The sequence below is a fragment of the Lycorma delicatula genome, chromosome 10 (genome assembly GCF_047948215.1).
Source record: "Lycorma delicatula isolate Av1 chromosome 10, ASM4794821v1, whole genome shotgun sequence".
Taxonomy (NCBI): Eukaryota; Metazoa; Arthropoda; class Insecta; order Hemiptera; family Fulgoridae; genus Lycorma; species Lycorma delicatula.
The window spans coordinates 70,178,788-70,203,117 of NC_134464.1; the positions used below are offsets into that span (position 1 = coordinate 70,178,788).

Consider the following 24,330-nt stretch of genomic DNA (forward strand, 5'->3'; position numbering starts at 1 on the left):
TATCATAGAAAATATACTTTGCATACATAGATAGCGCAGTTGTATAGTTGTTACAACACTGAAGTGATTCACAAAGTACTTAGTGACGTCTATATGTTAAGAGGTTATATTTGTTAAGTTTTTATATAAGTTATCGTGCCTGTAATATAAAATAATATAAAATGTTTCAGATGGACGCTAATTGTTCTAAACTTAAAACCAATTTAAAATTAGCTATAAATCGTATAAAGTTATTACAAAAAAAGAAAGCTGAGTTGACTCAAAAAGCTAGGAAAGAAATTGCTGATAGTATTGCTGCAGGAAAAATAGAACGGGCTAAAATAAGAGTTGAATATATTATTAGAGAAGATTATATGATTGAAGCTTTGGAAATAGTTGAAATGTATAGTGATATTCTTTTATCAAGATTTGGATTAATTCAACAGCTTAAGTAAGTTTTTAAATTGATGCTAATATGTTTTATTTAGAATGCAAGTTACTGGAATAGAATATGTTGAAGGAAGGAAACTATTTAAATGTTTGTGTTAATCACAGCTTAAAATTGGGTTGGTTCACAAAAAAATACTAATTGTAGTTTGTATAAATGTTTTGTGTACATTTGAAATTAATAATTGTGTCTAATTATACAATTATTTATTTGACTTTTTACAATACATTTTTGAAACCTAATTTTATTTTTTATTGTAAATATATCTAACCTAAGAAGTAATGCATACAGTTATTACCATGAAAGTATCTTTAAAAAATTAGTTTTTTTAGGGTCAGAAGGGAACACAAGTATTTTTTGGAAGTTAAGAAATATTTATCAGTAGTTTGTAAAAGGTACATAGGAAAGTTAACAAACAATGAGCATGAAGAAGAGTACAGTTGAGTAAATGAAAACGAAATTCATGAGTTAAATTTGTTGGCACTGTTTGCATTAGAAAAAATAAAATACTAGTAGGATTAAAGTAAAACGTCATCTGTTTTTTTAAAAAATAGTTCTTACATTGATTTTGTCATGAATAGAATATCAATATTCAAGACAGGTTATATTCCAATTGACCTATATTTTTTTAACATCTTGCTTTAAAAAACATGTAGCCTACAATAAGTTTTATAAGCCTAATACTGAGGGATGTTGAGTTCACAAAATCTTGTGTTGCACATACTTTGTAAAGTGTCATTAAGCTAACTGTTGATCTGACAGTTGAGAAAGTAGCGCTGATTTTACTTATTTTATGCCAGAGAGAGAGAGAATTTTTTAATAGTGGTATTGTTTTTGTTTTAATTATAAAGTTAATTACAATACTAAAAATAATCAATACATTATATATGAAACTTATACAGTGTGTTATGTATCACGGTCTGTAACACATCTTATAAAAGCAGTATCAGTATAACTTGAACTCTTTATAATTAATTATGGTAGTCTATTACTATTTATCATTAATCTCATTTTCTTCTAAGAGATTTACTGTGGAAGTAGTAATATTCAATATTTTCTGCAGATTAAAACTAATAAATTTTATTTTAAATCTCAAATAAAAGTTTGTAACTATTGAAACTAAATAGTAACAAAATAGCAAAGGTAATCACAAGTGTGAAAGAAAAATGCAACAATATTAAAAAATTATATAAAATTGTTGATTAACTTTTTGACAGCAAGTTGTACATTGATGTTTTGTAATAGTATGATCAATTTAGTAATAGCATGTCGGGCTAAAACACTGCAAATTTACAGGTTTTTTTTTAATTTGTTTTAAATGAGGCTTGACAATTACTTAAACTCACCATTGTAGGTTACGTCTGGTTTATTATTATAAGTCACAGACTACCAAAATGTCTTAATTTTTTTCATGTACATTACACATTAATGTGCAATTTAGGTTCTTATTGGTTATTTGCCATGTATCTTTCTGCTCCAATGGATTCAAACAGTAAGTAGTAATCAGTTTACATGTTAGCTTTGCATTATTTACTTAATTGTCATATTTTTTTTAATTAATGAAAGTTATGATTTTATTTATCTCTGTTGACAGCAGCACTTATCATTCAGCTGATATCTTTTGAATACAGTTAGTATTTCACTTTAATTAAATCTGTTTTGCTTCTAATTTACATTGTATGAAATGAACATTTGGCAATTACCAAATGCTGAACAGAATGCCAAGCAGTTCTTTATTGAGAACCGGGATTCTACCAAAACATCATTTATGTATAAAATATGATCATAAGATATTGTTGTCTCCAAGTGCTACAGCAAGATGGCATTGCAATCGTTGTAAAGGATTAGGTTAGGTTAGGAAGTTGCAATGGATTGTAGTAGTAGACCAGCAGGCGGTTTGATTTAAACAACGATTGTTCGTGGCAGGCAGATAACCGATTAGTACCGCAATTTATATTGTAATTTTCATTTTATTGAAGTGGTAATTAATAAATTTTAATTATCGATTGAGATTTTCTAGTAAAAATCATTAAACAATAAATATTTATAAAAACCTAATTATACAACATTCCATGCACAAAACTATGAGTTAAATGTTACAACTAAGAGATGTATAAGTTTGTAACTAGATTAGACATTCTTCACACAGTAAAAGCTGGGGACAGATTAAAGCCATTGATTGATGAAAGCCATTGATTGATGAAAGCCATTTTTTTTTTTTTTTTTTTTTTCTATTAAGCCATCGATAAAAACATTCTATAGTATTGGAAAGTAGGGAGAATTAAATTTCTATAACAAAAAAAATGTGTAAGTGAAGGTTATTTATTTTAATACCATTAATCAGCAATATATGAAATGTATGTTTCATGAGATGAAACACTAAAGCTGTATAGAGTAAGGAGTCTTTTTTCTTTGGCCCAGCTACTGTAGGGGAAGTTATTTTATTATTGCAACAAACAAAAGTTTCATAAATACTTTATATTGAGCTATTCTTGATCATAGAAACATTAAGAATTATTTTAACAGCTGACCTTGATTTTTTCTCCTTCCTCAGTTTTATGTCATTTCTACATCTATGTTGATTAGACTGCCACCATTAACTTATCAGTTAAAGAATCATATTTAGCTCATACATTTGATCACACTATATATTTTTTATTATATAAAATGAAAACAGCTCTGTTTTTACATTATTTGTAATAATGAATTAACATCATGATAAAAGTGTAAAAAGTGTTAGTGTATATATGATTTGTTTGGTAATTAGTGACAAATATGATTTACTTTCTCTGATTGTGTAATTGCCTAGGCAAATTCCTCAAAACATTGTCCACCTGATAACCATAATAATTATTAAAAATTAAATACTTAAAATAATTAAATGAACAGTGTTTTAAATACATATTTGCTTTCAGGAGTCATTTCAGTAGTTTGGAATTGCATGATAGTTCTAAAAATATATAAGAAACGTATTTAGAAAAAAGGTTGTAGTAAATTTTTTTTTCTGGTTTTGAAAAATTTAATTCATTCATGCTGTTCTGCAAAATTACTATATCATTTCAAAAACATGTGAAGCCACATGTAATTTATATTCAGTTTTTATGAAATAAACATTAAAAAAGTATATGTATATTTTTAGTTCATGAAAAATTATATTTTTAGAGTAATATATGCATATTTTTTAATTATATTTACATACATTTAAGTTAATAACAAAGAATAGGTTGCAGCAGAATCATAGTTTAATCAGCATTACTGAAGAACTTTAAAGCAGTAATTTTCATAACTGGTTGAATAATTTGAATATTTTAACAATTTGTTTTAAGCAGTTTTGATTTTGAGAAATTTATTTATTTTGTATAGAAGTAGAAAGAATTTTTAGGGAAAATTAGCAGAAAAATTTAATTTTAGTCACTGAAGGTTGATTATCGTGTTTAACAGCTAAACTGTAAACCAAAGTTTTTTCAATGGGAAGATATTTGACTAAGCTTTAAGAATGAGTACGAAGTCACGGAATAGTGCTATGAAGCACATAACTGGTAGAACACACATGATGGCTAAACAGGTGTGATGATCAAGTATGGCTCAGAATTATGAAATCAAACAGCTTAAGTAGTTCAGGACAGTTTACTTCGCCGACAAGAACTTTACGGAGAAATATCACATCATGCAGCCATTGTCTCCCAAGACCTCCTCCATGGCATTCAGTGGCACAGACCAGTAATTAAAGCCAAATATGACCCCAAAAACACACAAAGATCTGTCTTATATCCTCTGAAGACGCTGGATGTGTCCAAGCTGATGATGTGACCAAACAACACTCGCAAACTCCAGAACTGATCTGACAAGAGTAGCATAAACAATCCTCATACCCTCCACACTCGGACTCATTTTGAATGTTATGATGAGAAGACCTAGAGCTCGAGCAGCCTTGCTAGTAATAACATCGATGTGATGTATGAGGTTGGAATTGTCCAAAAAGAGTTAATCCCCATGTCGTAGATGGATAACTCACAGCTTAGTGTAGTTCCATTGAATGTGTAGTCAAGTATTAACCCTCATACAATTCAGTGCACGTTATATTCATTATTTTATCTTTTCATAGCTTGATTTGCAATTTTTTTTAATTAAAATTACTGTTTTATTTCTTTTTTAGAACACTGGATCCTAGCATTGCAGAAGCAGTTTCCAGTTTATTATGGGTTGCACCACAGTTGTATACTGATGTTACTGAAATGAAAGTTATATCAGAACAGCTTACATTGAAATATGGGAAAAAATATACAGAGGTGGGTGGTTGACTTATTGCTATTTCAATTTTTGTAAGGTGTAGATTTTTTTTTATACAATTTTACCTTAACTTCAGTTCTTACAAACTCTACCTGAAAAGCTTTTTGCACTCTTATCATTCTGATTCTTTAGGCCCAGTGCTATGTTGTCGGCAAAACAAAGAAATGGTCCATTGAATTAAACTTATTCATGAAAAGAGGATTAAAAAAAAATGTTGTCTCTTGTTTTGGAGCATCTTATATTACAGGAGTAAATAATGTGTTTCATTGAACTCACAGATTTTAAATAATTCCACAACCCCACCATATTCATTGGGAAGTCATTTGTCACGTCCAAAGACTGTTCATATAGTCTAAGGATGACTTGTAAGGTTCTTCCTGAATTCTTTACCAAGACCTGTATGCATTTATGAGGTTATCTTTTTATCACTTTTTCAAAAATTCATTACCTAACTGGCAGTGGTACTAGTGCTGGCTGGCCAGGTCCACTGAATGATATACTAGAGCACTCTGTTTGGCCAGGGCCATTTTTCTTCTCTGTTAATCTAAACCTTTGATTTTTTACTCGCTAATTTGTTGGTACCTTCACTTGTTATATGTTATAACATAAAAGTTTGTGTTGTAAGTGAAGGTAATAATATTGAATTTGTAAATATTGTGCAACTATCACCTATATGCACCTTTTTATGACTATATGTATTAGAATATTTAATAATAAAAAAAACCTGCTTCTGCCGGTAAAATATTCCAGGTTTTTTTAAAGAGTAAGGTCAGTTTTAACCCTTTTAACATGTTTTGCCGTAATAATACGCAGTCAAGTATTGTATCCCAATTTGTTCTGCTGTAATATTACGATTTCTGTCATATCATCAGATTCAACACTCTAACAACTGCAATTTGTACTAAAAGGTCTTAGACTAAAGGTAGTACAGTTTAAAATGTTTTTTCTCTAATTACTGTTATACAATGAATACAATGAATACAATGAAGTCCGAAAGGAACAAAATCTTTCGTATTCATTCTGTATTTCTCCTGATCAGTTGTTCCATAGTTTGAATTTCATACGTATTTGGTTTGTAGTTTCTTGGTTATATTTTCAAATAAGAGCATTTAGTGATTTTCTACTGATTTGCGGAATTCGTGTCATATATTTTTATTTTAGTTTAGTTTTTTCTGAAGAAAAATGTGGTATTAGAGCTTAGTTTTGTTTCAATTTACACCAGGTGTTGATGTAATATGTGAATTATTTTCTTGTTTAGTTCATTGTTTAAGTCTATAAAATATATATTTATTATATAAACCCTTTAACACGTTTTGCCATAATATTACACTGTTAAGTTATGCAATTATATTGAAATTTTTCTGCTGGTATTATGAATATAAAATGAAATGTATGCAGTTAAAGTTCAAGAGCATGATCGGCTTATCAGTTAATAAAATAATCCACTCAGTTATGGGGTATTAATCATCAATATAATTAAAGAGTTAAATAAAAATAGAACTGAAAAATATTAACAAAATTTACTACTTATGCATAAAAACTACATTTATTTACTACTTTTCTACACAACTGCCTTCTTCACTCCCTCTTCATTCTTCATTCGCTCTTCAAGCAATTTCATTTCTGGTGACTTAAACCATGCAGTAACATCATTTTTAAATTCACTCTCATTGTTCAAAGCTTGTAGTGCAAGCCATTTGAAAAAAAAATAAAGTAATCACTGGGAGCTAGGTTATGGGTACAGGGTGGATGATAAAAGAATTTCCAATAAAATTTTCCCAATTGCCTTACTGTTTAGCAAGTTGTTTGTGGTCGGACGTGGTCATACATTCCATGTTGTTTGTATTTTACAGCTCTTGTAAGAGTTTTTAACATTCTGTAATACGTATCAGCATTCACAGTAGTTTTATGATAACTAAATTCAACAAGCGAGCACTTTTTGTCCCAAATAAGTTCTTTACCAAAGATTCTTATTTGAACTTCTTCGGTCTAGGAGGTAGTAATTGTTGCCATTGCATTGCCTGGTGCTTTGTCTCTATGTAATAGTTTAATTTTCATCTTAAGTAACAATATTATAAAACAATTCATCACCTTCATTTTCTTAACGCTGCAAAAGTTCACGCACTGCAGCAACATGTTTTCCTTGTGTGTGTCAGCTAACATATTCAGCACCCATCTGGCACACACACACGCAATTATTTATAGCCCTTTTCCAAGTAGTAATAATGTCAGAATTAAATTCTCTATACATTTTGTTGCTATTTTTTTCTTGTTTGCTGGCAATTTTACCAAGTTATTATGCATAAAACCCAAAAAATGTGTTTTGAAACACCATTTTTTTGTTTTACAATAATTTTCTCAAAAATTACTAGAGATACAATTATGGGACCTGTTTTATTCAATTTTTTCAAATTAAAAACTTTTTTCAGATGTGTTCAGAACCCATGTTTATATGATTTTGCTCTAACTTTTTTCTTTATTTTCCTTGTAGAACATATTCTGAAATTCTTTCAGTTTCTTCAAGAGATATCCTGTGTATTGAGAATTATTCATTGTTAATATTTGAGAGTGAATAAAGATTATTTCGTACTGGTTAGTCAGCTGATTTAGTGGTTACTGGTAAGAAGGATTAGGAAGTCTGCATTATACAATAGCCATTTCAGACATTAGACTTGATGTGCAGCTTGTGGATCAGCTTGGTTCACAGGTAGCTTTCTGTCAGATGTCAAGGACTGGCTCTTCAGGTCCTTGCATCCTCAGCCAAGAGAATCTATTAGAATCAAACCTGTATTCATAGAACATATAATTGGGAAGAACAGACCAAAGATAAGTAAAAGGAGTGGATGGTGAGATGGGATAACTATCTCACCATCTGTTCAGGACAGAGTAGGATAATTTACCATTTCACTCCAGGATCCTAGTTTAATGATTTTGCTGCTTTCTAGATAAGTAAAAGGAGTGGATGGTGAGATGGGATAACTATCTCACCATCTGTTCAGGACAGAGTAGGATAATTTACCATTTCACTCCAGGATCCTAGTTTAGTGATTTTGCTGCTTTCTAGATAAGCTGGTCGCAGGCTTAATTTTTAGCAATGTTTGATGTTTCTTACTTTTTATTTTTTCTATTTCATCTTCCATGTTAATATATATGTATAAAAATATATGAGGTTTTAGTAATAAAATGAGAAATAAACAGATATATTTATTTTAATAATCGTCAAATACTTAACATGAGGACATGTATAATTGTTCCTGATTGTTTAAGAAAAAAGTAAATCACTAAACAATTTCTATCTAAAAGTTTAAATATTCAGTATGAAGAAACCATACATAATTGTATATTAACAGAGTTCAAATTGTCTTCTTCAAATCAAAGTGAAATTATTATTTTTTCATGGTTGCACTGTTTATCATTGAATACCATTGATAGCAAACTATTGAGGTTTTAATGTATTTCAGCAAAAATAAACAAAAGTTCAGGTATTAAGAATCTAAAGCAAATAAATGGAATGAGCAGAAGCTTGATATAATTTATCAACAGCCTGAAATCTACTGCCCCAAATCAAATCCAGGCAATCATGCATTTGCATCTAGTTTTAGAGTAAGGATATGATAGTTTTCCCTGGTGTGTAATTATTGGGTATTCTATTAATATTTTTTATTGTTCTTACAGGAAACCACAACCACATTTAGAGGATGCTGTTAACTCAACTTTTACATATGAAAAAATTACATGTCATATGTAATTCCATATGATTCTGTGAATACCATACTTGAACTTTGTAACTTAAAACCCGAAATAGGATGGCATAGGATTTTCAGTTAACAATAATAAGTACAAATGTGATACAAATATGAACTCTTTGTTTACAGAGTGCCTGAATTGTGTACTGTTTTAATGTTTATAATTATGTTTTAATTAAAGTTTGGTCCTTGATTTAAAAAATTATGTATTTATATATGCATTTTATTTTCAGGCCTGTCGTTTGTCAGCAGTTGACACAGTTTCTGAGAAATTAAAACATAAATTAAGCATTCAAGCACCTCCAAAGTTACTTGTTGAACAGTACTTAATAGAAATATCTAAAACTTATAATATTCCATATACTCCTGATCCTCAGGTAACATTGATTCTATTACTTTATTTATGAGTATGTATATATAAAAATTAGTTGTTGAATATATAAATAAAACAATAATAATAAATGCACAATTTAGTAACATTAAAGCAGAATGTAATGATATAGAAAGGTGTCATACCCTATCTCTTCTAATAAATATGCAATCCATTTAATTATATTACTGACTTTCATGCAACCAAAAAACTTATACACTCTGTCAGTTTGTATGATGATCTATATAAATTTATTAGAATATAATCAATTTTTTTTAAAACTAATATAGTTCTGAAAATTAATTGTTCTGAGAATAGGAAATAGTTTTTATTTGAATGTTTCACAAGCCTAATTTTAAGGACAGAATTCTACCTGTCTGGTAGAAATCAGTTATTAAAAATAAAGTTTATCCTCAGGGAATCCCTATTTTATTAAAGAAATCTAGAGCTTAATGATATAGAAGAGTTTATAAGTTTTTGACATAGAAAAGTAGTTACGATTGTCTAGAATGCAGTTAAGTGTATCATAAATCATACTTTAGTGGATCTATGAGTGATATTCAATAAGCTCTTAAGTAGTTATAAGCAATAATTGAATCTGGTTGAATAATCTGATTGTAAATAACAGAATGAAAAATAATGTGTTTTTTTTTTTTTTTTATTTAATAATATTGCTATTAGATTTTATATAGATTTAAATCTATTTTATTATAAGCAGAAACATGCAGCATATTTATTGTAACCCCTAATAATTTTTACCTGGAATTGAAGTCCAGATCCTTGCCAATGAAAAAAGAGACATTACTCCTCTGTCAAGTAGATTGGCTGGCTGAACTTTTAGCAAAAAAACTTTAATAGTTTTTTCATTAAGTTAATTATGAAAATAAATGTTCTGTGTCTGGATCTCAGCTCTGTAATGATGGTGAATTTCAAGATTTCTCTCTTTGGCTGTAGAATTTTATGGTAATAAAAATCAAAAGCTTGTTAAATGCATGGCCAATGTTTATTTGGTCAGTAAGTATGTTGTAAAATAAAAGATTGCTATAATTTCAAATTGTTTATTATAAAAATGTTGAAATGGTCTTTTTTTAATAAAGAAATAGAAGTTAATTTTTGGATTGGCTGTAAAATTAGTAACTGGGTGGATAATTACGCAACAGGAATTAACGTACTCTGAATCAAATTTTTCCAGATGATCCATACAGAAAATTGACCTATCATCATACAAAATGAACAGCTTGTTAATGTATAGTTAGTATATGTTTAATCTATAAACACTAATACCATTTTGCTAAATAATATACAGTTTCAACCTTATTCAGTTTTATTGTTGACAAATAAAAGCCACTTTGCTTTAATATTGTAAAGTGCTGCATTATTGCTGCAAAAAATGTTTCATAGAGAACAGACCATTTTTGCTGTTGGAATGTAACAATTGAAGGAGAAAATCAATCTTATAACATTTCCTATACATAACATTGTATCATGAGACCTACAGCAGCATTTAAAACAGAATAAATTTTTAAACTTACTTGATGGGAGTACATTACTTTATTTTTCTTTCTTAATATTTTCAGGATTGGCTTGTCTGTCAAAATTTCTAAATCATTAACAGTATAACATTTTTATACTTTTGTAATCGAAATATAATCATAATATGGCCTTACGCTGGTGTAATCATTGAAAATGTTTATCGAGGCAAAATACTTATTGAATAGTTTATTAAATAAGATGGGAAATATTATTTTGGTATAGATAAAAAAAAAGTTGTAAAATGCATTATAAAGATTTATTTCTTAATTGTTAATTGTTTTATATTCTTAGATCAAACTTTGTATAAATAGATGTTCATCCTTCCAAGTGCTATACTAATATTACTTATAATTTGTCTAATAAAGAAATAGTTAATTTTTTACATTCGAGTTACTATTTATTTATTTTTTGTCTTTAATTTGGATGTATGGTTTTGTTTAAAGATAATGAAAGAAGAAGAACAGACTAAAGGGTTAGATGCTTTATTATTTGATGGAATACCCAATAACTTAAGTGATAATAAATTATGTCCTCGTCCACCTGGTTTTGTTGGTTATCCACAACCACCTACTGTGCCTAGTGATTATCAACCATTCAATTATCCAGTAAGTATTGATCATTAGTTATCTGTGGTGTTAGATAAATCTAAATGTTAGATTTTCATGAACGAGAATGTTGATTTCAGCAGGATAATGCAATGTGTCATACTGCTAATGAAACACTGGATATATTGTGGGAATATTTTTCCCATTGTTTGATATCAAAAGGGTTGTGGCTACCAAGATCCCCAGATCTTACGCCAGCAGTCTTTTCCTTTGGGGATATTTAAAGTGTAGTTTTTAAAAACAAACCTTATACACTTGACAAATTGAAGGCTAACATTGAAAATGAGATTTCAAACATTGCTGAGCAAACAGAAAGTGGCTGCAAATGTTATGATACATTTATGAACCTGCATTGGGACCACAGGAAATCATTTTGATGAACTTTATTGTAAAGTTATTAAAGGTAATTTTAATGTTGTTGTGTATTTTATTAACATTAATATTTTTGTAATAAATTTATGTCATCATACAAAGGGGTTGTGTCCTGTTTGAAAGACCCGTTACTTTGAATAAATTTTTTCCTTAATTGTAATCTGCTTCCTAGTGTTATTTGTTTCTATTTCTTTAGTGTTTCCTTAACTCCTATGTTATATATTGGTGATTCATTTATTTTATTTATTTTTCAATTCATTCTTTATGATTATATACTATACAATTTATTTTTGTGAAACAAGTTTCTTGTTTTTGACCATAAATTGTTATTTGTTGGTGTATATGCTTTTACATTCTTATGTTCTTTATTTGCAGTTTGGGGTGAATGCATTATATTGTATAAAGGTATTTGAATGTATTTACGTTGTTTATTATTATTATATAGGGTGTCCCATATAAAACACAACCCAACCTTATATTGGTAGGTATTGAAATAATAAAAAGGCATGTGTAAATGTAAATGTAATTTTTATTATTACCATCCATTACCTTACATTTAGAGTAAATGTTGGAAGTGGCCGCCATCTTCTTGAATACAAGCTTCAATTCTTTTTACAGCGCAGAAAAAAATCCGCCGCAGTCAAATCTGGAGATCTTGGTGGCCACAAGTCTCGACCGATAACACGATTACCAAAGAATTCCTCAACGAAGTCAGAAGTTGAACCTGCGTAGTGCGATATTGCACCATCATGTTGTAGCCACCAGTGTCTGTCTTCCTCTTCCAAGAGTGCAATGAACCGAAATAAAATATCCTGATATCATTCTGCATTAATGGTGTACTCGAAAAAAATAGGACCGATTATTTTCTTTCGCGATATCGCGCACCACACGCCCAACTTCTGCGAGTGTAATTGTTTTTTGTAATAAACGTGGGGATTTTCAGCACTCCAAATTCTACTGTTTTGGCTGTTTACGTAGCCATCCAAATGAAACCGTGCTTCATCTGTGAAAAATAACAAATCCATAACATTAATTCCCTCACGCAGAAATCGACGGAACCGTTGACAATATTGTTGCCGTTTTTCTTTGTCGGGCTCAAGAAGTTGATGAACCGTTTGAATGCGATACGGTCGTAATTGTAATTGTTTGGTCGCCCGATGAACAGTTGATTTAGACAAATTAATTTCAGCAGACAAATGTCTGATCAATTTATTTGGCGAAGCGAGTAATCGGTCTTTGATTTCAGCGACTGTATCTGTATTCAACATTGACGCAGATCTTTTGTGTTCCTTGTTATTAACAGAACCAGTCTCTCTAAATTTTGCAACTAACCTTAATACTGATGTTTTGTTAGGAGCTGGTTTATCCGGGTACTTATGGCGAAACAAATCTTGCACTGCAACCACTGATTTTGTACGAAGTACGACTCAACAATGAAAATACGTTCATCTAGCGAAAACACCATCTTGTCTCTAGCAATACACTGAATGTTATGATTGCATTGTTGTTACTATCGGTAGTGTTCTACTGCGCCGCTGCGATGTTCAGATGTTGAACGAGTCCATTTCAGTAACGAGTAGGGGAGTAAGCTTGACTTTTGAAATTTCATGGATGAGTGATTGATAGGTTGCGTTTTATATGGGACACTCTGCATATTTATAGAACTATTTTTACGTATTATATTTTGAAAATTTGTTTTGTTATATTCATTTTAACTTTTCTGCAAAATGTTTAATTCTGGAAGCTGTCCAGCATTTTTTTTTTGTACCAGTTTGATGACTATGACTATGATAAATATAAATTTTCTGAGGTACCAGATAAAGTAATGGAGAGAATGAAAATTTTCTCTTGTAGAAATAAAATCAGTGTTTCAGTGGGCTTGACATTTGCAAGTACATTTGATATATGTCATTTTACAATTATATGTTTGGCTCACTCCTTCAATGAGGAACCCATTTCACTCTCAATTTTCTTAATAAGCCTTACACAGGATGGAGTGCTTGTTATCTTGAGAAAATAACTGTGCTGATTCGTCGTGTTATTGCAAGATTAAAATCTCAGGATGTCTGCAAACATCCTTTTTTTATTGATACCTGACATGCTTACAATCCTTGATGGGCTTCTTAAATTTTTTAGATTATTTAAAAATAAAAAGATTATAACTCCTCTCTACTTTACTTTTTTATTGCAAAGGAATTCCAGTACATTCAGACATCACATTACCTGTGATAGATGATGTTCTTTTAATTCTGTTACCTTTGCGATAATGTTCTATTTATTCTGTGGTTTTTGCGGTAAAGAATGTTTCTAATTTCTAATAATTCTTTGTACATTGTCTAATAAATTTCTCTAGAGCTCTTTACTACATGAATTTTTTTTTATTTCATATGTATATCATTCAACAATAATTATTGATGTGTAATGTTTTTTTTTTTGTTTTTTTTTTTTTAAGTAAATAGGAATTTCTTTGTAGTTGTGAATTACTAGTTTTGACTAAGAATCTCTAAGATATTTTAATTAAAATAAATACTACAAAAATATTAAAATAAAACTTAATTACACTAAAACTGATAAAATTTCTACGTATAATTTTTTGTATGAATTTGTTTATATCTCTACAGATCTAGTTAATCTCTTAAGTTTTAATATATGTTAATATCATCCAGAACTCTTGTCAAGAAATAATTTTATTTTAAGAAAATATTAATATCTTATTTCATTATTATCATTCATAATAGCATTTTAATTAAATTGTACTTAGAAAATAAAAAACAATTTAGTAGCCTAATTAAACGGGGTTTATCTATGGGTTTTGAATCTCCCTTAATATTGCAAACAAAGATTATTTTCAGTTGTTACAATATTCCTTCAACAAATAAGAATTAATTTTAACAATTAATCTATTACATTTTAGCTCTCTATTTTGTATAGAAATAAAAAAATTAAGGAATAAAAATTATTCCTTAATTTTGAAGTTTTTTTTTTTTAATACATTTGTGTCAGTCTCTGTGGCATAGTGGTAGCATCTCAGTTTTTCATCCAAAGATCCCTGGTTCAAATCCTGGTCAAGCATGGCATGTTTCATACATTACAACATTCCATTTTCATATTCCCACGTACAATTTTCAAAGCTTCTGTGTTGTATTATTTCATTAAGGAAAAAAAATTAAAGATACAAATTAACTTGAATAAAGTTTTAAAGTTAATTTAAAAAAGGTATATGCACAAACAAAAAACATCGTATCATAGAGGAAGTATAACATTTTGACCAAAGTTTTATTTTTGAATCTGGGCATCTTGAAAAGTATAAAAATAAAATCCTATATTTTTAAAAAAGCTGAAAACTCAAAAAAATTTTCTTTAAATCCAGCTCCACATGAGATTACTTCTGATCAATCTCTGTCTCCTCACTCCTTTAAGATCCTTACTTCAAATTTTAGTCGCATCAGTGGCTCATATATAAATGTCATTAAGTCAGGCACATGTGCACGCACACACACATACTTCCTATGAGTAGTTAGAATACACACTTTTTATTTTTCATTGCTTCTTGACCACATGAGTTTAAAAAGCCATAAAAGTGGAAAGGTGATTTTTGGCACAGACGATATTCTTTACTAAAATTGTAAAATTACTGTAAACAGTCAAAAAAGTAAAATAAAGTATATTGTTATGTAGTATGAATGAACAGATTGTAGGGACTGTAAGATTAGTACACATAAGTGATCAATCATACATGTAACAGCATTTTATTTTGCAAACTGGCTGTATTATATAATCACAAAAATATAATTGACTAGTATCTAATAATAAAAAGAAAATAAACAAAATATGTTGTTCGATTTTCACAAAATTTATTTAAAAATTGACAGCTGTTTCAGAACACAGTATTCTTTTTTAGTAATACTCTTTACTACTTAAAAAATTAAATTGTTTTTTAAGCTAAAGAATGTTATAGATTACCAATTTGCATCTTTAGTTCTGGATACTGTTGATAATTGACATGCGTGCATAGGATTTTTTCGAGTGGGTGCCAAGGCCACCTGCGAACACCTCCCCCAGCATAAATTTAGTCTTTGGTGATGCGTCTGTCACTGAAGCAAGCTATCAATTAAATATAAAATAAAATTTAAAATAAGTTATTTATTTATAAATGCATTTAAACTTTTATTAATATAATTTTTTTTAAATATAATAAATTTAAAATTATTTAAAGCATTCATGAATTATAAATAAAGGCATTGATCTACAAGTACTACCATGTCATTGTATGGTTGAATGGGATCATTTTTTTAAGTTCATTGATAATCATATCGAGATCTACATTAACACCAAGATCTTGCTCTATGAATGACCTATCAAATTTTCTAAATAGTCTTGCCCCATTGTTGAGCAAAGTTTTGTTTTTATGATGCTAAGCTTAAGAGAAGTTTCACTTGAAAGAGCAGCTTGTAGTTGGAATCGTGGTAAATTTTGTCATTAATTGTTTAAAATTAGGAAATGTTGTCCCCTGTCATGCTTGAAAAACCAATTAACCATTTCTGAGCCTTGGAAGGTGGAAAATGTTTGGTTTTTTGTTTTCAAAAGTCTTCTATCCGCCTCCAGCTCTGAAGGCTTTAGATGAAATTAGGGTGAAAGACATTGAAAATCATTTTGATTCAGCTTGCAATCACCTAATCCCAACGTCATCAGTTTGCCTGTACAATAAATTATTTGCTTCATCTTTTGGCTAAATCTGTCGTTTAACAGCTCGGTCATCTTGTGTAGAACAGCATTAATTACAAATAGCTTAACTTCTTTTTTCCTTAACCACAAATGCCATATTGGGATTATCATCTCTTTTACTGGAAACTTTACGCTTTTTTGTTTAATTTTACGCTTTAGCTCATGTTTTTGAATCAGATCCGTCTTCAACTGATTTCTCGATAGATTTTGTAATAGAGTCAAGCTACTCATGCACGATGGAGACTGCTTCTGAATGACAAGCCCAATGTGTCTCAGACAATGATTTAAAGGTTTTTAATTTGTTGTATGTTAATTTCACGATTTCCTCAAATACAAGCATGTCTTTTCAGACTGCCTTTGATGAAACTATAAATAACTGTATCATGCCAAAAAAGTAAAAAAATTACAGGATTATTTTTATGGTTTGTGCAAGCACTTATAAGAGAGAGATTAAGGCAGTGACCACAGAAGTGAAGATATAAGATAAGAGTTTTTCATCTCTTTACACCTTGACTGTGCTCCAGTGAAATGACCTGACATGTTTGAAGCTCCATCGAAGCATACAGCCTCAGTGGCCTCCCATGAAACACCTTTTATTCCTAAGTACTATTTAAAGTTTCAAAAATCATTTCAGCATCAGTGAGCTTCAAATGTTCCAAGGAGATAAATCTCTCAGTTGGCTGTACTGAATTTCTTGGGATCTACAGAAGCACGATTGACATTTGCTCATGATGACCTACGTCTGAAGTTTTGTCAGCAATAACAGAAATGGAATGAATGATCTTTAACTTCATCCTAGATTGTTCGTAAAATTACATTTCTTAAAGTCTGTAAAATGTCATTTTGTATGAGATTACAAAGATAAGTGCAGTATTTTGGTGCATTTTCTAAATATTTATTAAATTCTGCATCATATTTTCTTAACAGCTGCACAATCTCACGGAATAACCCTTTTTTATTGCTATCTTCTCTTTCATCAAGCCCACACAGTGGTTTTCCTCCCTTTGCTAAAGTCGAACAATATCGATAAATTTCTTGATGTAAATAACATTTTTTTTATGCTGTTTTTCTCTAATTTTTAATTCAGCTTCTTTTTGCACATCATGTTGGATGTGACTGCCTTGCTTGTTTTAAAACTTTCCTAACTATCGAAACTTGAACGGTGATATTTGGTGTTTTGGTGTACTTTGAACCTTTCTAAAACTTTGTTCCGAGACGAATATCCTGAAGAAATGAAAGCAGTCTCTATCACTCCACCAGTGTATCTGTAAGTGTTCATTCCAAAGCATCTACATGCAAAACAGTAAACAGCTTCTTTGATTGGACTATATTCCAGCTATTTGTAACTATCATATCATCCCTGTATAGATTTTTAAGTTTTGTGTCGATGGTTGGTGTACAAGAATTTTCCGAATTTTAAGTGCTTTCAAATAAATAATGTATTAAACAACTTGGTAAATTATACATAGGTAAATACGAATTTAAAAACCTTTTTTAGTCGACTGCTACAAAGAAATGTTTTTTGCCCTTACCTTGTGCTTCTTTTACATTTCCTTTATTTTTCATCCATGGAGCAAACATGGAAGAACTCTATCTTTTCTTTCTATTTTTCTTTTGCTGTCTTTCTATATTCAGACACCATTGGTTTTTTCAACATGTTCACGTTAATTCAGTAGGTTACATAGATACGAAAAACTGATATGAAAAAAATGTTTTTAACTTATAATATGTCTTGTATTAATTCAGCTAAAAAAGTAGGTGACACAGTTGTACTTTACATTCCTCCAATCACCTACAACTTATGTGCAGTAAGAAAAAATTATTCAGTTAAAGGTTTACTCCCTTATAGAAAAGATTCCATGTAGTTCATCTTTTCTTTCTTTTTCCTGTTTAACCTCCGGTAACTACCGTTAAGTTAATACTTCAGAGGATGAATGAGGATGATATGTATGAGTGTGAATGAAGTGTAGTCTTGTACATTCTCAGTTCAACCATACCTGAGATGTGTGGTTAATTGAAACCCAACTACCAAAGAACACTGGTATCCACGATCTAGTATTCAAATCCGTGTAAAATAGCTGGCTTTACTAGGACTTGAACGCTGGAACTCTCGACTTCCAAATCAGCTGATTTGGGAAGACGCATTCACTACTAGACCAACTCGGTGGAACCATGTAGTTCATCTACTATACACTAGAGGAACTGTGTACTTGACTGTTTAAAATTCTTTTTTGTTACATCCTGGCATAAGGTAGATTTTTAGTACCGTTGCGCAAAACTGAAATGCCACTTTATCTTTGTCTAATGGGGATTACAAAAAAGTGCATATGTTGATATGCTTCTTGGGTTACTTCAACATTCATCAAGTTGTATCTAAAAAATCACTAGATCGATTTTAATTTATAAAGTTAATGATAAAATAATGCTAATTGTGTATATAGCACTGATTGACTGAGTAGTTATAAATAATTAATATATTTTTGTGTTTTTACATTTTTGAATGTTAATGTTTAGTTTTTTATGTAGTGTTTGTAGTATATTAATTTAAGATGACCAAAACTAGAAATTCTTGGAAATTCTGAAAGTAACATAATGCATGAGCTTTCTTCACTTGATAAGATTGTAGGTTATCAGAGGTCAATAACATTACTTAATCAGTTAAAATTAATAACACGATTAATTATGAGTGTGTGTCTAATGATTATTCCATATGTGTTATTAGTATTGGTTAATTTTTTTTTTAAACAAGATTACTTTTCATAAAGAACAAGATTCATCATTTTTGAGTTCAAGAGCAAACAAAAAAAATCAAGATTTTCTGTTTAAAGTAAGGCTATTGAAAAAAGTCTATTTAACCATTAAAGTGGTAAACATAGCATGTTTTATTGAAAAATAATTCATCTATGAAGCAGCTATAAAATGTGTTTGGAAGAGAAAAAGAAGTGGATGTCATCCACTTTTTTTACTTTTTCACTTTTTTTAGAAATCATAACTAAAAACTCATCTCTGCTAATTAACAGTTTTATTATAATTTTATTATTATTTACATCAATTTTAAAATTTGAACATTTGATTTGCTAATCTTGATCATATTTTGTATTATGAATAATAGATGATTTTAATCTTTACTTTTTTTAACTTATCACATTTTTTTCATACCACACTAGCCAATCAGTATCCACATTCTGTAACAACTAGATTACTTTCTTCTTTTGTTCCTTTCCTTCTGTCATCCACTTTTTCTTTTTTTTTTCCAAACATTCTGTAGCAACCTTAGATTACTTTCTTCTTCTTTTCCCTTTCTTTTGTCTCACATGCCTGATCTCTGTTACTCTCCAGATCCATACTCATGAATATTCTGTTACATTTTCCTTGCCTCGCTTTTTTTTCTATTGTTATGTTTTCTTTAATTAATCTGACTACCTTTTTATACATGTTACGAGTATGTTAATTTTATATTCATTATTACATTGACTGCTGTCATTTATAAAAGTAGAATTGTGCTGTTATTTTTTTTTCCAGACATTTCCTCCTCAACAACCAACAGCACCAGGTCCTCCTCCTCCTTCACAGCCAGCATCATCAAATATACCGCCTGAAGGAATGATTTCACCAAAAGCATTTTCTTATAATTACAATATACCTCCTTCATATTCTGATATTTCACATGGTGATAATTCTGCCAAACCTATGAATATTCAGCCACCATCACTGGTGAGATATATAAAATATTTATACATATTTTTTTTTTTTAATTTGATGATTTCTTGCTTAGTTGTGTCAGTAGTTTGTTATCTACATTGTTTTTAATATATTATAGAGATAACATTTTATTTATTTATTTATTTTTTTTGACAATAATAACTTTGTTACAAATTATATTAGAAAAAGAGAGAAGAAGAGAATTAAAATAATTTTTTTTTACTCAAATTAATTAAATACACTCAGTTGTTTAAGTTATAAATTGTATATAAAATATAACGTGTGTGTTAATTTTCCAATAAACATCTTTTTCTAAAATCTTTTGGCTTGTTAAAAATAATCTAATTCTCTAACTGTATCACATTCAAATGTATAAAATCAGCTCTGTGATGCAGTTGTGATGTATAATTTACCATTCTTAAGTAAGGTATCAAAGATCAAAGAATAGGAAACTCATACTTTTAAAATGATGTTTTCTGTTGGCGGTTGCATATAATGTTTGCGCAAATTTTAAATTCACTTAGATCAGTGTTTTCACATGCAGACTTTTCGGAGATGTTTTGTTTAATTAAATATCAAATAAGGAGATAAGGCATAAGAAAATGCATTATACTGACTGCAGTTTTTAAGTTGATGCCAATAAATATAATTTAGATTACTTTGAACACTTTAAGAAAGGTTTTTTAAATTTATATTTAGTCTGAATTTGAAAAAAAATGTATCAAAGAATAAAGTGTAAAAGGGAAAACTCTACTAAAAAAGGTGCTGTTAATTAGCTCCAAAAGCTCCTTAGAAAGGAATTTTATTTAAACAGTGAATCCTTTTAATAAATTTGTAGTGTTATATCACATTTGATCGTGCTGCTCAAGAAATGAAAATTGTTTTAAAAAAAATTAGTTTTGTTGCTTATGGTGGATGGATTCAATGATCTAGATTTAATTAACTATCTTAAGATAGATAGATAGAGATAGAGAGAGAGAGTGTGTGTGTGTGTGTGTATATGCGCAAAACGCCCGCATAATCATTTATAAGTAAAAAAATCTTGTTTCATATCAAAAAACATAATAATTTTCATGTTAGCAAGAGCTAGTTTCACATTAGTTAATGCTTCAGCTAGGAGCAAAGTACTTTATGTTTCTATTTTTTTTAAATTACTAATTCTCTATAAAATTTTGTAATCAGTTTATTTAAAATTACATTAATGTTTTCTTTTAATAAAAGTAATAAGTATGTTGATAAAATTTTAATAATAGTTATAGTCGAACAGTTATTGTAAGTTGCTTGTGGAGGAGTAGATGTACTATTGTAAGTAGAGGAAAAAGCACCTTGCTCCTAATGTCTGTACTATATTAGTCAAACAAAAATTTGACATCCTGTTTTTTGTTTTGAAGACTCATTTTGTCATTTTCAAGTACTGTATTTTTTATGGAAGTATATAACTGTATGAGGTCTGTTCAGAAAATAATCAAGCATTAATAATTACTCACCAATAGAGATATTTAGTAGAGGTGGGAACATTGTGTGTTTTGCTTAACCTCCTCTATAAATAGATGTTCTTGGATTGTGGATATCTCATTTAGTTTTTGTGCTATTGTTACTTGAGTGCGACGTGTTTAAGTGTTAGTAGCGATTTTTATAATTGTGATTTTTTGATGATTGAACTTTTGCCTCAGCGTTGGTAGCCGTAAATCCAGCTTTCATCTCCCATTATGATCCTTTGCATGAATGTTTCATTGTCATTGGCTTGTTCAAAAAGTTGCAGACAAACATCCACATAATGTTTTTTCTGCTGTTCAGTCATCAAACGAGAAACAGACTTTGCTGCAATTCATGTATGTTCAATTTTTCTGTCAAAATTTCATGGCATGATCCAGTTGAGATGCTAACTTCTTCTGCAAATTCTCTGACAGCTCATCGGTGATTTACTTGCACCAGATCATTTTTCTAAACACGGGTGTCATCAGTTGAAGTTGAAGGCTTTCCTGATTGAGGGTCATCTTCAGTTGATTGATTTTTAAATCATGAAAATCATTCCTAACATTCCGTACAAACAAGAGAATCACCTCCATGAACTTGTTTCAGAAGTTGAAATGTTTCTGTGGAAGTTTTCCTCAGTTTCATGGTAAATTTAACACTTAAACATGTTGCATTCAAATAACAATAACCAAAAAACTAAACATGATATCAACAATCCAAGAACGTATGGTTACAGAGGAGATTATGCTGAACACATTGCTGCCAACCATATGTCACTAAATATCTTTTTTGGTGCGTAATTAAAAATGTTTAGTTGTTTAATGAACAAACCTTGTACAATAAACATTTAAAATTGATGCTGTATATAGTAAGTGATTAAGGTACTGCTTCATAGCTAAACAATATGGTGTGATCATGTTGCAAACACAATCAGTTTGGTTCATTAAAAAGACATCTAAAAATTTACATTATGGGTAACAGAAATGTTAATATTATTGTTCATGAAATAATACTGGATGGATGTGTGCACATATTAATAGTTTTATCTATATTAAACTTACATAGTCCATCAAATTAATGACTTTTTGACAATAATTTAGAAAATGTTGATAATGATGAAACAGTTTTATAATTATAAGAAATAAAGTAGATAATCTTTTTATTGAAGGGAGTAACAACAAAAGTAGCAAATGTAACATTTAGTAAAAGTTGTGTTGATTTTATCTGAAGGACAATAATCTATATTTGCTTAAAATAGAGCAAAGAATTTCATCAATATCAGTTTTCATATTACTTACCTTTACCATATTTCAAGTACAGTATACTATTGTAATCTGAGCTAATGTAGTGAACCTTGTAATGCTCGAATTACTATTAAATAATAATGGTAGAACTTTTGTAGTGTTATACAAAATATCGTGAGTGATTCAATTTTACATGACTGCATTACCTACCAGTCATCCTGTTTATTGAATTATCACATTATTCTGACATTGCGATTTAAATTAGTAATGGTGACCTTTATTGACAAAAACAATGCTTTTTGTTAACATCAGTTATAAGAAGATGTATTTTCATTTACAAATTATATACTGTTACTTATCAAGCTTACGTTTTATAATATTACTCTACTTTTGTGATACAAAATAGTATTTAAAATTTCAGAAATTTATTTGAATACAGAAAACTGAGTATATGTAGCAGTGAACTATGAATAAAAAATAGATTTTTTTTAAGAATTATGTAAAACAAATGAAAGAACAATATTTTTACTGTTTCTTGATTTTTTGAATTTTTTCATATATCATTATTTTTCCACTTTATAAGAGTAAATAACAAATGGCAGGAAAGTAACTTTGTTGTTCGTTTTTTGTTTTTTTTTTACCAGCAAAAATACAAAGTTGATTTTTTTTTAAAGTTAATTGATTGTTACACTTTTAAAAATTATTTTTATTTTAATTTCAGTATCCTTCAAATTCGAACAGTAATGATTCATCTGCCACAACTGATAAAAATAAGCAGGTAAGTTAATTAACACATTTATTTGGTTGTAAATTTTTATGCATGTGCAAGTACCATAAATCCAACTGTATAAGTCAGCATTGTGAAAATTATTTTGTTAAGTTAAAGAAAAATGATACATACTGTAAATACAGTTTTGGTAAGTATATTTATCAATTAATTCAAGGCTGTGAGCAAAAAGCCACTACTCCAAAAACATGCATACCCTTAATAAAAGTCATCATTAATGTTTAGATTTATTAATCATAGTGTTGTTATTCAACTTTTTTTTTGCCTGACCATTCATATCAAATTTTATTTTTATAATTGCATGCCTTATATTTTTAATATTATAAATTGTATGTATGAACTATTATTGTGCGGTAAAGTTAAATGTTTTAGATTGTTTGAGAAAATATAGGTCTTTCCCATAAAAAATGTTGGTGCGTGAATTAATTTGTTTGTATGTTTGTCATATGTGCTTACATTTTTATTTTAGCTGCTATTGGTGCAGAACAGACCAATGGTAGTGCACCAGGCAGCTGCGTATGGCAACTCTCTCACTAGAAGCAGTCCATTGCCAATTAATTTACAGATTATTTAACTTAATTTTTAAGCGTATATTATTTTTATTTATATTGATATTTGTATTTTTATTTACTTATTATTATTTATTAATTTTGTTTATTTAGTGTCGTTAATAAAAGAAAGGGATTATTAGTTAATATTTAACAGTAAAAAAAAAATTCTTTATATAGTGGGAGAGTTTTGTTGGCACGCATCTGGCTTGCGTATCACAGGGCCCACTTTGTGCCAGTAGCAGCAGCTGGACTGGCAACTAACATAACCTCACATGAACACACACACACACGACTAAACAAAGAAAATGGCCATCCCCAAGCCCTATTATTGATGATACGGCTAGCATTAAACATTATATTTTTATTAAAAGCTATTAAATATTATATATGCTCCTTAAACCTATTTTAGATATAAAAACCCCAAAATGTTGAGAAAAATATTTTCTACATACTAATATTTCTTTTCTTAAAATACTTAGTATTCTCACAAACATGAGGATAC

At 29.4% G+C, this 24,330-nt stretch overlaps 1 protein-coding gene across 1 annotated transcript in view; it reads left to right on the plus strand.

Moving 5' to 3' along the window:
• The first annotated feature begins 62 nt into the window (after positions 1-62).
• Ist1 (increased sodium tolerance 1-like protein) overlaps positions 63-24,330 on the plus strand; it is a 28,152-nt gene continuing 3,884 nt past the window's right edge. Inside the window, exons 1-6 of the mRNA XM_075376252.1 lie at positions 63-430; positions 4,584-4,716; positions 8,697-8,840; positions 10,810-10,971; positions 19,591-19,782; positions 23,212-23,268. Of these exons, the coding sequence (XP_075232367.1) occupies positions 162-430; positions 4,584-4,716; positions 8,697-8,840; positions 10,810-10,971; positions 19,591-19,782; positions 23,212-23,268 (957 nt within the window). The 5' untranslated portion in view covers positions 63-161. The remainder of the gene's footprint in view (positions 431-4,583; positions 4,717-8,696; positions 8,841-10,809; positions 10,972-19,590; positions 19,783-23,211; positions 23,269-24,330) is intronic.